Genomic DNA, 16304 nt, shown 5'->3' on the forward strand with positions numbered 1-16304 from the left:
TCACAAACCACCGGAAAGCTTTGCGGGCTCGGGGGCAGACTGGACTGTGTGTACGCCCATTCACGCAACTGCCTGCTTCTATGCGGATGTTCTCAACATACATCTTCCTGAGCCAGACTGCCTTCACAGTAGAGACGGAGAACAGCGAAGCCAGTTTCTGACAGCAAAGAGCACACAAACCGACTCTGATCTACTCTGGTATAAGCAACTTTAGATGAGGTGGGGTGGTGGCAGGAGAGGGAGCTCTGCTCCCACTATCCAGATACATAGTCCCTTCCATAGCTAGGGAGAGATGTAAACTTCTCCTAAGTCTAATGGCTGAAACGCAAATTAAAATTTGCTGAGCTGGTACCTACACTGTGTGTGTGCTGGGGAGGGGGTGTGTGTGTGTGCACGCGCTTGAGAGAGGAAGGAGGACACAGAGATTTTGGGAGTGTTTGACTATTTCTGACTAAGACATTGAGCCAGAGGGAAACTTCATATGGGATATCCATTTTCATCTTAGGAACACACAAGGCGTTTGGAATAAACGCTGTTCCTGCAGAAGATGCAGCCTAAACCTTTCATTTGCAATGCAACCCAATTTGAATCATCCAGGAGGTTTGGGGGAAAGACTGCAAAGCAAAGCAAACAAAACTCCTCTCAGACAAAGACTAATAAAAGGTCACTTGAAGGAATAAACTGAAATAACCCAAAAGGAATGAAACTCAAAGACAGTGAAGAGTGAATTGCTACTAATCTCTCACGAGATCTCAACCCATCTGGGCCTGGGGGAGGACCCAACAACTCCCATTGGATTGGTCTGTGCTGGGATTTTTTAAAAGGCTCTCCAGGAGATTCCAGTCAGCTTCCAGAAGGCAGAACCACCAGCCCAGGCCTACGGTAAACCTTTCGGGCTGAGTGGTTTTTTGGGTGCAGAAGTTGCTGACTAGTGTTGAAGTAACTCTCTGCAATGCGGATTGTTTGCAAGGTAACTCGTCTTAAGAATGAGCCACACATTCTGGATGTACTAGGTTGTTGAGCAACCTTGATGATGAATTGAAGGTGAGAATAAAGTGGCTGACAGCGTATTTTCTAACTATGACAAGAAAGTATTTTAGAAGCTTTAAGTGCAAGCTTTAAGAAGGAGAGCTGAGGCTTTTTTTTCCCACCTCCTCCTGATTCCTGCTTCACAATTTAGGGTGAATATGAGGAGTTATTTCCCCACCTCTCTAGCTCAAACCCTTTCCTCCTGGTGCTTGAGGTGCTATGTGATCCTGGGCAAAGCATTAATCCTTTCTGGACCTTTTCCTCCACTGTAAAGGTGCAGTTCCTACCTCACAGGTCTGTTATGAAAATTAAATGAGAAAATACGAGCAAAGTGTGCTACTATCACGTTTTTCATTAGCTTCCACTCTTTTTTTTTTTTTAAGTGGTATTAACTACTCAACTGCCTTCAGTACAATCTCATTCAGACTCCTATTTGCAGATTTCTGTTTCTAAAGTCTCTGTTTTATGGGCATATATCTACCCTGCTGTGAACGGAAGGGCTCTTTGAACTTAAGAAACGATTCCATCCACAAAGGGAGGAGAGAAATGTTACAGGAAAGTGCAACTATTTGACTATCAGTGACTGGAACCGAATGCAGAAGACCCGCTCCTGTCATTTTCTACTGGGGGAGACACACGCAGTGATTAATTTTCTTGCTTTTCAAATTTGGAAGCCATGAAGATCAACAAGTTGGAGATGTAATTAACAACGGCTAGTTAATGCCTTGCCGCAGGTGCTGTTGGTCTAGATGAAAGGAATTTAATCCTGTAAGCTCCCCACTTTCTGCTACTGAAATGGATGCTTAGTGGGTTTCACCATGAAAGAAAGGGAGACTGGCATGGAGGGGGTTTGCAATAACAATTACTTTTAACTAACGGTGACAGAAGAAGTGACAAGTATGCTCTGTTGAACAGAGGCAGCCCCAGCCAAATGAAAAAGAGAAAAGGAAAAAAGCCCAGCAGCGAAATATAACTTCACCATGGGTTGAAATAAGACAATCAGAAACAAAGTTAGCCTCCCACCCAGAGAGAGTGGTTACACTAGCAAATTTTTATTTGAGAGAAATAAAAATTGGAGGAATTGTGGCAGAACCCTATTATAACCCTGGTTAGGGGACAAGGATAATACTAAGGCTATAGGTTTTTGTGTAATAGTGAAAGATGCTCTGCATATCACTTTAATCCACAATGTAACCGTGAAACGGACCCACGTGCAGCGGGGAGCTTCTTCCCAGAGCCGCGCTGAACCTTCCCCTTCGCAGTGGGCTTTGTTCTGAGGCTTGTTAAAAGTTAGAGCCCGGGGCCTCTTGGGGAAGCAGGAGATATTTAGGGCAGTAAGGTAGCAACTAATGGGTTTTCCCAACTATTGGAACGAGAGCCCTGATTTACAAGGAGGATGCTGGGCTTGGTGGTCAGGGTAAAAAATGGTTGGCCTTGCTCTAAAGCGTCACAGGGCAAGGTGGGGTGATGTAGGTCAAAGGGCAGAAATTTTCACCTGTAAGTTCTGGGGCTCTACACTGACTACAGTTAGTATTAACAGCATTGCACCTGTGAACGCGGCTGAGAGTACACCCTAAGCATTCTCACCACACACACAAAAGTAAGTGTGTGCACCGATATGTTACTTACCTGACCTCAGTAATCACTCCGCAACGTATATCAAATTGTCCTGCTGTATACTTTAAACACATACAATTATATTTGTCAATTATTCCTCAATAAAGCTAACAAAATCTTGTAAAATGACTCCACACATCACTGATTCATTAAAAGTCAGCTCCGCAATGAAAAAAAAAAAAACAATGACACTGATTTAGGGTTTGTTGTAATGGAGGCTCTGGTGGAGATGAAATCTGCCTTTGTCTTAGAAAGAAAAAAACAATTCTTGAAGCTTATGGACAGAGGAGAGAAACACGGCCTCAGGAACAGTGAACATGGCATCACTTTTTGCAGCCTCTGGATGGTGCCTGTATGCCAACCTCACCTTGCAGGCCCTGTCAAGTCCCCAGCAGTTGAACCTGCTCAAAGAAGGCACGTAGGTACTAGCAAAACTTAGCGTTTTCATTTGGAAACGTTTTCTATCTTAACTTTTTTTAAATATGTATTTCACTTATTTATTTGACAGGGAGAGAAAGAGAGCAGAAGACAGAGCCCAAGCAGGGGGAGCAGGAGCAGAGGAAGAAGCAGGCTTCCCAGGGAGCAGGGAGCCCGATGCGGGTCTCGATCCCAGAACCCTGGGATCATGACTGAGCCGAAGGCAGACGCTTGACCAACTGAGCCACCCAGGCGCCCCTTTCTATATTAACTTCTGTGTGAGATCCAAATGGCACTTCCTTGCTACTTTATCTTTTACTTCTCTAATGCCAACTGAGTGGGAAGTCAAAAGGAAGGAACCAACTGATCATTTCCTTACTCGCGCTCTCATAAAGGGAACTGATGATAAATAACACCCACCGTTTCCTCCGGTGGCTCAATAAATGACAGATGTTACCGGCAGTCCTTTGTAATAAATACCAATACTACTGGACCCCCTATGACCGCTGTTGCCCCAACTTCTACAACACCCAGGTGAGTCAGCAGCAAGGAAAAGGGCAAAACCAAAGCCATATAAATTTACGTATTTAAAAACTTAAGCCGTTCCTAACACTATTGCTCATGTCAACATTCTGGCCGCAGAGGTAAAAAAAAAAAAAAAAAAAAACACGTAAAAATACCTTTACAACCTATGCTAAACGTGAATTCCAGAACAGAGGTCGGGCCCTCTGCAGCCAGACATGGGAATGAACGCCTTGCCCAACAAACAGGTGGCCTGCTCTAAATCCTACTTAGGAGAAAATGCACCTTTTAAAACTGCTTACAGAAGAATTTTAATAGGTGACCCTCCCTCATCCCTTTAGCTTTATTTTCCTATAGACAATAAAAAACCGAAATGCCAATTTGTTGAGGTGAATGGCTCCATTGTCAACTATACCTTGAGAACTCAAGCTTATCAGCTACTGTTTGAGCAGACTTAACAGACGTTTTTCTTTCAATCCTTATGGATTCCATTTGTATTTCCGAATTAGAAAGAACATTTTGGATACTATAAAACTTTGTACATGAAGCAGAAGAGAAATAGGTTATCTAACTTAGCCAAGTAAGTTCTGGGCAAAAAGTATTATTTTCTCTGTGTAAAATACTGTACCAGGCTCTGGAGGAATGATATTTTTATAATAGTTGAGCTAGTAGGAGACGTAAGCCCTACCTTCCTGCAAATGGTGGTAGATATAAGCATCAGGCAAATTGACGCAGCATCCAAACGGCCTAAATGACACAGGACTGAGAGCTGGAAGCTCCTAGGACTGAACTCTTGAAGGACACAGAAGTTTGGGTATTACAGAGAAAGTTGTCTTACGCATCTCTGAAGCACCAGGGTTAGAAAACGATGCCTAGGATAGCAAGAGTGCTCAAAACATGTAAAAACTACTGTAAATATAAAATAGTAATGAAAACGAAGAGGTTTGTGGGCTGAAGTACTTAAGAGGAGCTTCGTAAAAAAGATGCAATTTAGGCTGGATCTCCCTTGAGAATGAACAGACGGAGGGAGGCACAAGACAGGGAAAGGGATCATGCCGAGAAAAGCACTCATGGTTACAAATGGGCAAAAGGAAGAACGAAGAATCACAGAGCACCTTTGCGGGATACTGGAGAGACCACCCAGATTGTGTTTAGGGTGTGAGACAGCAGGGAGGGACAATGCTGGTTAGCGTGGGAAGGGCACTCAATATGGAGTAGAACAGTCAAGATTTTGTCCTGAAGAAAACAGGGATCAGTGCAGGGTTCGGTAAGGATTTATTTCTAAGAATGAGCAGAGTTACACAGATAGTGGAAGAGGCCTGTCCGAAGAGTCACTAGTAAAATAAGTTGCAGAAATGAGACGATTCCCTTAATAATTATTTACTAAGGTAACGGAGAGACAGGCCTGGGGCTAAGAGCTGGGGCTGCACAGATGAATGAGACCTGGTTCTGGCATTCAGGAGCAAGCGTGCCCAAGTGCTCAAGGGTGCCCAGTATTTTACGAGGTGCCCTGGGAGCAAAGGCAAAGGGAGCTACTCCAGCCTGCAGAAATCAGGACAGACTTCTAACCCAAGAGTTAGCCAGGCAGAGGGAAAGCAGGGGACAATCAGCATGACACATGCGTGTGTGTGTGTGTGTGTGTGTGTGTGCAGTGAACTGAATCCTGCAGAGCAAGTGGGACTCAAACCTCACTCCTGATGAGGAATGATAGTGAGGTTTGAGTCCCCTCACTCCCCAGCAGTCAGCCTCCTCTACATGGAGCTCTATCAGGGCCTTTCTCTGAAGATACATAGAGAAGGTGGAGGGGAGCTTCTTGCCCTGCTCTGAATCTAGAAAATCCTTAGTAACTGGGTGTTTTGGAAGGCATGTGTGGAAATGAATTAAATACTGAGTGAAATAAGTGGAGTGTTTCTAAATTCTAAATTTGTGAACCTGCAAGTTACTAAGGTGAAAAAACCTGAAAGTTTCCCTTCAAGTGATCTTTAGAAGGATTTACTCAGGTGTTTAAGTAGACTGAATTTCATTACCTTCCCCAAAACGTCTACCCAAAGCTGCAGCTGTTTTAACACAATGTGGGGTGGTTACAATTTCATTAGACCTCAGTATTTGATCAAAGCTCGCCCTGGGTTTGCAGAAGTCATGACCTAGGGTGTGCGGTTAAACATTTTGATTCGCTGAATTGTCTTTGTGACATACATGGATTATCAGTGTTCAACCCAAGAAAAGAAAGAAGAAGAAAATACTCAACCCCCAAACCTTACCGCCTTCAACAAAAACTGAAACCTCACAAAGTTCAAGGCACTGTGGCTAAAATAAAGATGATAAAGATGAAAGGAACCTGCTAGAATATAAGCTCCGTGGTGGTAGGGATTTTTATTTCTTTTCTTCACAGTCATTTCCCAGGGACTTAGAACCCAGCGACTGCTCCATAGATATAAATATTTGCTGAATACATTAAAAATAGAATCCCTGATCTCAAGGAGTTTACTTACCATCTGCTCATAATTAAATGTCTCTTACTGTTGAGGTCTGAAGGCCATGGGAGGCTATCACTGTGAACAGATCTGTGCAATTGACAGATAAGAGCTTTCTCAGGTGGCTCACGGGCAAGTGTTTCCTATACAAACATCACCACGGTGAGGGAAGTCAACAAAGTGTGGGCCCAGAACCCACGTCCCTGAAGAGTCTTTCCTGGTACTTGAAGACTGGAGAGAAAAGGCTCCTCCCGTCCAAGGTCTTTTTATTTTGTCACAAATTGCAGTATAACTCCTTTCAAGTGCCAAGATATAAAATCCTTGAGATTTTTTATCTGGCTCTGATGACAAACTGTATTCTGTTGGCCAGCCAGATTTCTCACCACCTCCCTCCCCCAGGATATGCCTCAGTCTTCGAGCCCTGGTATGAAATTCGCTTCTCTGGTGAGTTGCCTTTATTTCTCCTCTTCTGCGTGGTGAGTCCTGATCCCCTGGGCACTGACACACCTTGTATTACCAGAATGCACTTGCTGATACACGCCAGGGTCTTAGCTATCATCATAGCAAGCGCGCATTTCAGATTCTAGGGACTAGAAACTTGCCAAAGAGAAGCCATTTACAAATTCTCAGACCCCCCCTTCCTATAAGAGTGACTTGAATCTATTTTAATAATACGCATGCAATATTTCCACTTAGTCATCTGAAACCCTCCACTTAGTGTACAAGAGTCACCAGATTTTATGTTAATAAATTGGCACAAGGAGCTCCGTTCTATTTTTAAACTTTTGATTGAAGAAGAATGTGAGACACAGCTGGATTCTCAGCGAATGCATGGACAAGAAAGATAAGTTGTTTCCTGAACCCTCAAGACTTTTTGGTATTATTTTCCTGCTAAATTGCATATTTCTGTCCTTCAGAGGAGTCTTGAAGAGATCCGATTTCCTTCTGTTCTATTGTGTTGGTGTGAACGCCTTTGCAATTGAAAAGGAGGCCTCTGAGGGTGGTAGGAACAGAGTCAGCAGAAGTTACACCAAGTGAGGTGTGTGGCTTTGTGACTGGTTAGAGCACCCGCGCTAATGAGGCCAAGGTCACAGGTTCAATCCCTGAAAAGGCAGTGACTTCAGTCAATTCGCTGCCGGAGCTCTGCACCCCTAAACTACCACAGATTTGCTAGAAATCCAGAGATGTGAAGTTGGGGATGTGGGTGGGAAAGGGGAGGCTGATCGAGAGGCTGACAATGTCAGTCCCTTGAGAGGGGCCAGAAACCTCTAGCCCCAGCATGGCCACTCTCTGGGGGGAAGGGGCCAGCACAGGGTGGCCTCGCTCAGGGAACTGCTACAGGAAACCAAGGAGCTGCCAGGCTGCCCAGAAGAGGGCTCGAAGTCTGAGTCTGGTCAAGCACGACCAGGGTGCCCTGTTGTAGGTCTAGTTCCCTGGTGATGTTCAAGAGGCACGTATTCAAAGCCTCGGAGGCAAACCCAGAGAGGGGCTCTGTGAGAGGAGCAGGAAATGAGAATGGGGAACCAATAACAGACGGGAAATTCTTCTAAATCCAATTGGCCTTGCACAGAGCAGATGAAGCATGCCTGGAACTGAGAAATATGATTACCTCACTCTACATCTGAGGTCCAAAAAAAAAAAAAAAAAAAGGCGTAGGTGTGGGGATGGGGAGTGACTTTAGTTATTAAGGTCTCCAAGAATATAAAGGACATTTATAATTACTGATTGCCTCCTTGGGAAGCAAAGTGGCATACGATTGTAATTATTTCATATTTTCCTTGTATTGATAAGAAAAAGAAAAGGGATATTAACCTAAGGCAAACGAAGTAAGCCAAAAATACCAAAATAAAGTAGACGAGGCACATGGCTGGCTGGGTCAGTAGAACATGTGACTCTTGATCTCAGGGTTGTGGGTTCGAGCCCTATATTGGGCGCAGAGATTACTTAAAAATAAAATCTTAACACACACACACACACCAAAATAAAGTAGAAACCTTCTTTGCCATTTGAGTTCTAAAACAGGCAACTTTGCTGCCTGTGTTCTCACCAATTTGGAGTTCTCCTGAATGCCAGCTACTGCCAAATAATAGCTCCGAGCACTGGACCTTTCCGGAGAAATTTAAGACATGTCTTCCTATTTCTTAAAGAACACTCTGACTGATAGTGTGCAATCTGCTTGTCTTACAGGAAAACCACCCAGGGGCCTCCTAGCATAGCTGCTCCATCTATTTTATTTCCAAACCTAACCAAATGAACTTTGCACCAAGTTCTGAGGAAAGAATACGCTGAAGAAAAAGAAAAGGGGTTCTACTCTGATGCTGTCCCACTAGAGGCCAGAGAAACAAACTCTTTATATGTAGGTATAAAGACTTAGCTAACAAACTCATCTTAGTTCTAGTGTAATATTTTTAAATATTCCAAGCCCACAAAAGGACCAAAGCCTTTTTACATTTTATTATGTAACAACTGATACATACAAAAAATATATATAGATCTTATGGAAATTCCAAGGCGCTATAATAAAGACATTTCTGAATCCAAAGCAGCCTAAGATACAGATCGAAGACCATTCAATCAGTTTATTTGCTCAACTTTTAGAAACATTAGTTTGTTGAATTACCTATTGGGGGAAGGGGAAGCAAAAGAAAAGAGAGAATAAAAACAGCATTCACTCCAGGAGAAATCAGACTGAATACGTCCCAGTGTCCAGGGGTGAACAACACAGTAGATTCAAGACAAAGGGGGGAGGGGAAGGAAAACCACACTCAGAATAGGAAGACACGGCTCAGTCCCTGAAGGGCACAGAGCCTGGCCCTTTGGAAGACACTCAATAAACATCTGACCAAAAAATATATGAAATTCAAGGAAACCACTTCAACTCCCTGACACACAGCTTTTTCCTACATGCAGTGAGGTAAGGTTCCCTCTACACAAGCCATCCTCGGGAGGATCAAAAGAAGAATGTATCTGGAAATGCTTTATGAGCTGCAAAGAGCAACATGATTTTAAGGAATGTCGTTTTATGGGATCTTCGGATATTTTTGATGGAGAGATTTTGTGCAATTGCTTTTGGGAAGGGAAGGTATTAGACGGTGATTTTAACTCACCAGGGTTTGAACTCCACTTCAGCAGATCCTGCTGTTCTGCCTCTTTCATGTGAAATCATTTCCAATCATACAGCTTGGTCCCAGAGCCCCTATAAGCTATAACAGGAATTATGTTCCCTGCATATGAAAAATCCGTGTGTCATGGCGCTTGCCACATCGAAAGTCTTACAGGACTGCTTTTGGCCACGTCTGAATCATGCAAAAATTAAAGAGCAGAGTGGACCCATGACAGGCTTGCTATGCAGAAAATTCTGTTTGCCTCCATTTCTCTTCTCAAATATTTGCTGAGAATCTCATGGCAAAAGACTATTAAAGCATCTTAGCGCTTCAGTGCTGGAAAACGCTCTTAAAAAAGTTAAACCTGCGTAGGCTCATTATATCATTTCCATTAGGTTTTGAAAAAAAGTGAAATCCATTATCTTCTGGGGGATCTGGGGACTGAGAACTGCTGCTCTTAGCTTGGGGTGAATGTGCCATCTGAAGGATGACTCTACGGACAACAATTTCCAGTATTTCCTTCCTGGTCCCCCCAAGCCCACCATGACAAAAACGTCCCCGACACTGCAATATTTTATCGCCTTCTGTAATATTTAGCACAAGCGCGACCACTGGGCGGACTACGACAGCTTACCCTGTGCCGGGGCTCTACTAAGCACCTGACTCCTGTCTCCTGTAATTCTCATGGGGCTCTGGAGGTAGGCGTTCACAGGAACACTGTAAACATAAAGGAACCTACTCCTTCAAAGACATTAAGTCGTTTGCCTAAAGACAAAACATCAGGAAGGGAAGAAGCCAGAACTCAAACCAAGTCAATCCGGCACCCAGGTCTCTGCCTTGGCCTCTAAATAAATGAAAAACTTGAAATATTCTAATATGGAAAGTGGCAATATCTCATTACCTATTGTACAGACAGCTGAGTTTTGTTTGATTTAATGTAAAATTTTAGAGAAAATCTGTTGTCTGTATATTTTAATCTTAACTACCCATTTAAAAAAAATACTTGTGAAAAGGAGGGAATTCTCTATTAGGGCGTGTGTCTAATTTTTCATTCAGAAAGCAAGATAATTTGAGAACATTCCAAGTCAGTTCTCCCCTTAGAGACCGTACAATTCTCAGAGAAGTTTCTGGGAATAAAGAGAATCCCAGCAGCCCTGGAGATGACTCTCCGATCTGAGGGACAGCTTCAGGTGGTCCGCCCCAGGTTCTTTCAGAGAACCTTAAGTTTTCTTAAGAAAACAGCAGCAAGAGTTATGCCTCTTAATATTGATAAAAATCAACTAAATATTACTTTGACAGTCTGCTAAACCAATGGGTTAGGCAGGAGGAATAGTACTACAGAAGAAATCGGGGAGACACCCAGCTTTACAGCTGAAACAGGACATCTTGATCCCACGGTTTTGCTCGTGCAAGCATTTTAATCTTTAAAACCACTCTGAGGAGCCAGGCATGACATAAATTTCCTGAAATTGTGTTCCAACAGCTCTATTGCAAGGTGACTAAGTGGGCCTTCCTACTTTCCCCCCACACTCGGAATGAACTAAAAAAAAGGGTAATGTTCTTGCCCTTAAATGATCCACGAGCCAAGAAAATAAGAGATCAAGAGGGAGACATCTTCCCACCTGAGGAATTGCACACAGAATGAATACTGAGGTGGAACACTGGGCTACAGCAGATGTTTCCCTTTTTGAGACAAATAACCAAGTCTTAAAATATGTTGAATACTAAGTATGAAATATAACATAAAGAATCTGCCATAGAAAGGTGGCCAATGGCCAAAAAGTGTGTGTGTGTGTGTGTGTGTGTGTGTGTGTGTACAAAACATATCTAGGAGGTGTGATAGTGATAGGGATAGCTCCCAATTGGAAAACATTTATATTTTTAGGTGTTGCCTTCTAGCAGCTGAGGCAAGATAAACATCCTCCCAAGTATCACCCACCAAACTGAGAAAATGTGTTCAAATTTAAAATTCCCAGAAACAAACCTCTGAATTGTGCCAACAATAAGAATCCTATTCCACTGTGACCTGAGAAACTTCCCTTTAGTTTTCAATTTATAGAACTTATTACTAGAGAAATCACCCATTTTCCTTCAAAATAAGTTAAACCCAAATACAGTTAATATGACAAGGAGAACCTCCAGTGGCTCACTTATCTTAAGTAATATCGTTTATGCTAAATTTCTAGCACAAGAAAGGATAAGAAGTAGTTTGAGTTTTTTCCTGTGGGGGAGGGGCAGGTGGGATGGGGTGGGGGAGTAGTGGATTGTACCCTGTGTGCTTTAATATTTGAGAATTCTGCTCCTACTTCCTGGAGGCTCCAGGAGACCTACATGTGTTCTAGTACAGCTGGACAGACTGGTTTGTTCCAGGACATGATCAAACAGTTGACGGAGGAAATGGTGCAAAATCTATGAGAACGACCTAACCACTAATTCTACACTAACCAAATTTAATAGAATATCCTAGAGTGGTGTACAAAGATATTTCCAATTTCACAGGTATCGTGGTATCACTATTTCCTGCCTGTTATTTTAGTTGATTTCAAATGACTCCTTACAAGAAACGAACCGTGGGTGTTAACGGAAGTTCACCTAAGCCACACAGAGGAAAGGGGGGGGGGGCAGATGCAGGGGTACTGCCCCAGTGCACACGGCAGCCCAGGTGAGGGCTCTCAGACAACGGTTAAGCACACTAACACATGTTATTCAGGAAAAGGAGAAACAAAGCACACTGTCACATTCGGCAGGTGCTCTGTGGAGTGGCATCTGACCATACATTCATGTTCTAAGGTTGGGGGTGTATACAGTAGACACAGTCAGGACATTCACAGCTAAAGAGAGGCATCTCTCAGCTCCGCTTCTCCCCTCTGAACCCAGAGGGATTTGATCTCTAATTCACTGGAGGCGTGCACTGGTAACTACCATCTGAATACCTACTATGTGCCCGGCACTGTGATCTTCTCTCACACGATGGACTCCAGGAATCACCAGGATTCCTGATGGAGGGAAGCACCTTCCGTGCTGGGTGACCCCGCTTTGCTCCTGCCACTCCAGACACCCACACTGCTTCAGACTCCGAGCCACAGCGAGGCTCAGAAGATCAAGGGACCAGTCACAGCAGCCTTTTTAACTTTGGGAAAACCCAATGCTCACTTCACTCGAACGTTGCAAAGTGGTGCCGTGACCCTTTAGCTCTTGACTCACCAATTCAAAGAGCCACATCACATACAGCCCTTAAGCTGCCCACGGCATGATTCTGCGTCTAGTGCCTTTCCAGGTCCCCCCAAGCGGAAGACAGTTCTGGCAGGGAGTCTGGGCAAGATTACTATAATATTTAGCCTTTGTCCCTTCTTTTGCTATGTCTTATCATAGAATAAGGCACACAAGTCTGGGGAACTGGGCACTTCGGTGTATGTTGGACTTGAGACCCGTACTCCAAAGGTACCCGCAGGACCTCAAGTCAGTGTAATCAGACCCAAGAAGCTCCATTTTAAAGATGAAGAAACTGAGATTCAAAGAAAGTAAAGCAGGATCCATTCTTCAGAGAGTAGTGGAAGGTGAGTACACACCTAATTCCTGTCTCTGGAATTTTACTGAGCACCTAACTAGTAGGAAATGCGCAGAACTGAAGAGATTTCATTCCCTTAACTATTGGTGGGACTACAGATACACAACCACACTTCCTATCTGAGCATTAGTTTTCTTGCCTATAAAATGGAGAGAGTGTGTTGGACTGGTGACTTCTAACGCCTTTCGGGTCTGAAACTGTCTTAAAGCTTAAGGATATAATTATGCGTGGATGTGGACGAATATATATGCATATAGATGAATACAGATGTGTGGGTATATATGAATGTATATGTATATACATGACATCCTGCAATTAAATACTATTTCCAACTACACATTTCGCCTAAGTCCCTCAAAGACCATGTTTTCAAAACCCCAAACCAAGGCTAGGTACGTCCCATCAGTGCAGCACTTCAGAATCCCGGGTTGTGTGGTCAGTACCCCTCTGGCTTCTCTCCAAACACAAGTGCTGAGCGAGAAGGAGGAGGAGGAGCCGCACACTTCACATGAAATGTTAAGTGTCATTAAGTTCCCTGGAGGGAACCGCAAGTCTGCGGCTGAGCTGGGCTGGGCTGGGGGGGAAGGAAGGGGACAGAACACACCGCAGGAAGCACAGGTTAAGGGTGACGGGCTGTGGCTGCTCGAACCTGGGGCCGAACCGGCAATGCACCAAGGGAGCAGCGCGTGCCCGGGCTTGGAACAGCCTGGCTCCGCGCCCACGTCTGAGGCCAGGACCCTGCGCTCCCGGGTGAGCCCATCCGGCATGAGCAACTCGGAAAATGGGCGGTGCAGGGCGTGCGGCAGGCCCTCGGCTGCTCCGTCCCAACGCACGTGGCACCGCCCGCGCGGGGGAAAAGCGCGCCTCCCGCCCGCCCGCCGGCGCGGCCGCCGCCCCAACCGCCGGCACTAGGACCCGGCGCGCCGCGCGCACGTCCTCCCGCCGCGGTCCGAGCCGCCGCCGCGGCGCCCCCGCCCGCCCGCCAGCCCGCCTGCGGTCCTCCCGCGCCGCCGCCCTACCTGGCGAAGCAGTACTCGCAGTGGTTTCCCCGCTCGTTGACCGTGAGCACGTAGGCGTAGGCCGGGCAGGAGAAGAGCAAGTCCCCCACGTGGAAGGGCTGCAGGGCCCGCAGCCCCCGGCCCTTGCCCGGGCTGCAGAAGCGCTCCAGGCCGCCGTCGCCCGCGGCCCTCATGCCGGCAGCGGGGCGGGGCTGGCGGGGCCGGCGCTGAGGGGCGCCCAGAGCGGCGGCTCCCCGCGAGCTGTTATTGGAGAAGCGTCACCCAGAGCTGCAGGGGGGCGGGGAGGGAAGCCGCCGGAGACGCGGCGGCGGCCACCGCTCCCCGGAAGGGACGCCGGCCCCGCCCGGCCCTCGCGCGCCCCCGGGGGGGGGGGGGGAGGAGAGAGGGAGGGGGACCGGCCCGGCGGCCCCGCCCCGCCCGCGGGTCCCTCGGCGGCCCGCCTGACACGCGCTCGGGGCGCTTCCGGTGTGGCGGTGACTGGCGCTGCGGCCACGGAGGCTCCTGGCAGCCGGGCGCGAGGCGTCTGCGCCTCGGCGGCGTTTCCGTGGGGAGAGCGGACGTTGTCCCCTCTCCCGTGGGCGGTTGGGGTCACCGCGGGTGGCCAGGACCCAAGGCCTCCCTGGACAGGCCTCCTGGTCCCCACGGTGACCCACCCTTGGCATATCGAAAGGGATAATGATGTTTCTCAACCTTCTGTGACCTGTCCTTGTCAGAGACCCTAGAAGGGGTCATCCGGAACACCGAAGAGAAACCGCAGTACGGGAGTGTGATGCGCTTTCCCAAGGTTAAAGACTTTCAAACCTTGGGAGGCTTTAAACCTTCCAGGGAGTCTCTGGAGTACTCGGTGTGAACGTTTGCCCCTCTAGTGGAAGTTAATTACACGGCAAGGAGAGGAAAAGTCCCGTCATGCGGGCTCAAGGAGTCTCTGCTTTCAAGAGACTTCCTCTTTGCAGAGAAAACAGGAGATGAGCTTGCCTTCTAGGGGTCCAAATGCCATGCTGTGGCCAGAACGCTGGGCTAGAATTTGCCGTGGTTTTAAATCACTTGGACCACTCACCATCATCTTAGAAAAGTCTATTTGGTTACGAATCACACAGAGGATTTAAAACCCTGTATGGCTCATAGAACAGTACTTAGCACATTAAGTCCCATACACATGCATACTCTTGGTATTACTCATATGAGAAAGGAGGATGTAATCTATGTTCTGCCAAAGGATTGAGTAAGGACTGAAATTGATGTGCATGCAGTAAAAACTCTTAAAAGTGTGAAGGGAAAGTTTAGCAGAAAACACTAATACTAAAAACTCAAGTTTGATCTCAAATTATGTTACACCTGTAAGTTCAGGACTAGTGTAGCAAAGGGAAAGATGAATACGATTTGGAGTATGTCCTAACATCAGTAGAATTTTTGACACCTCAATAAAATTCCTAAAATGAATAAGCCTGTAGCTTATCCTTGTAAAGGAAAATACATCATGGATGCTATTTCATTTATGCATTTGAAGAAGCATTCACTGCATCACTGCTATGTGCCAGTCACTGGGATGGAAAGATGGACAAAATGTAGGCCTAAGTCTTTGCATTTGACACATTGACAGGCCAGTGATAATTACCATTCGTTAGTATAATGGGCCAATTGTGCAAAGCATGTTAAACACATTGTCTCATGTGTTCTGTGATTACAATAGGCCGATGAGTTAGGCTAGGCGCTAAATCCCCCTTTGCCAAAATTAGGAAACTAAGGCTCACAATCACTTCCAAGGCCGCACAATAAGTTGCAGAACTTCGTTTCAAACTCAAGTCAGTCTGAATGGGAGACCCATGCTCTTAACCCAAATGTCCCTCTACATATAAATACAGCACACTGAGAAGTGTTGTTACAGTGGCTCGTGCAAAGTATTCTGAGAATACAGGCAATGAATGACAAACTCAGCCTGAGGAATGGGGCTTTGGTCAGAGCCTGTGCCGCATTCAAGGAGCACTTCAGCCTAAAAGGATGGGTGAAACTTGACTAGTAAAGGAGCGGAGAACGGTTTCCTGGGCAGAGCCAGAGGGACCTGAAAGAACTGAGTGTGTATTGTGGCCCTGTGAGTGGTTCTAAATAGAGCGTGAGTTCTCGAGGAGAAGGCAGGAGGTGAGACAGGAACAGGGGAAGGATGTCTTCTCGAGAGGTGAGCTTTGTTGCAGATGTAGTATGGGAACCACGGAAAAATGTGTAAGCCGGGGGGTGCTGTGATCAGTCCAGCATTTAGACTGAGTTCTACTGGCAGCTTTGCAGATAAGATATGAGAGGAGAGGACTGACCACAGGTCCACCACTTTAGGGAGCGTCTGCAGTATTTTAAATGAAAGACGATGAGAGCCAGAATCAAGGCAGTAGCATTAAGGAAAGGGGCAAAGGTGTCAAGGGTAATCCTGGTTTCTTGCTTGGTATATGGCATATGGCAGGCAGGTAACGGAGTGTGTTGGCTTTCTAGAGCTAGCCTGATCAATCTTGTAGGCTCAAGATAGGAACCACAAATCTCCTAGAATTTGGGGAATGAAAGAGGAATG

General features: G+C 46.0%; 1 protein-coding gene and 1 long non-coding RNA gene across 3 annotated transcripts in view; one reads left to right on the forward strand and one right to left on the reverse strand.

The window, feature by feature from the left end:
- Window positions 1-14095, reverse strand: part of SMYD2 (SET and MYND domain containing 2) — a 50664-nt gene extending 36569 nt beyond the window's left edge. For both annotated transcript variants that reach the window (XR_008960558.1, XM_026509138.4), the window contains exon 1: window positions 13751-14095. Coding sequence is in view for 1 of the 2 variants with exons in the window: in XM_026509138.4 (XP_026364923.2) it covers window positions 13751-13923 (173 nt within the window). In the remaining variant the exon portion in view is untranslated. The remainder of the gene's footprint in view (window positions 1-13750) is intronic.
- Window positions 3-3647, forward strand: LOC130544341 (uncharacterized). Its single transcript, XR_008960560.1, has 3 exons — window positions 3-198; window positions 2864-3068; window positions 3155-3647. It is a non-coding gene; the product is annotated as an uncharacterized LOC130544341 (long non-coding RNA).
- Window positions 14096-16304: the final 2209 nt, after the last annotated feature.

This window comes from Ursus arctos, unplaced genomic scaffold (assembly GCF_023065955.2).
Source record: "Ursus arctos isolate Adak ecotype North America unplaced genomic scaffold, UrsArc2.0 scaffold_2, whole genome shotgun sequence".
Taxonomy (NCBI): domain Eukaryota; kingdom Metazoa; phylum Chordata; class Mammalia; order Carnivora; family Ursidae; genus Ursus; species Ursus arctos.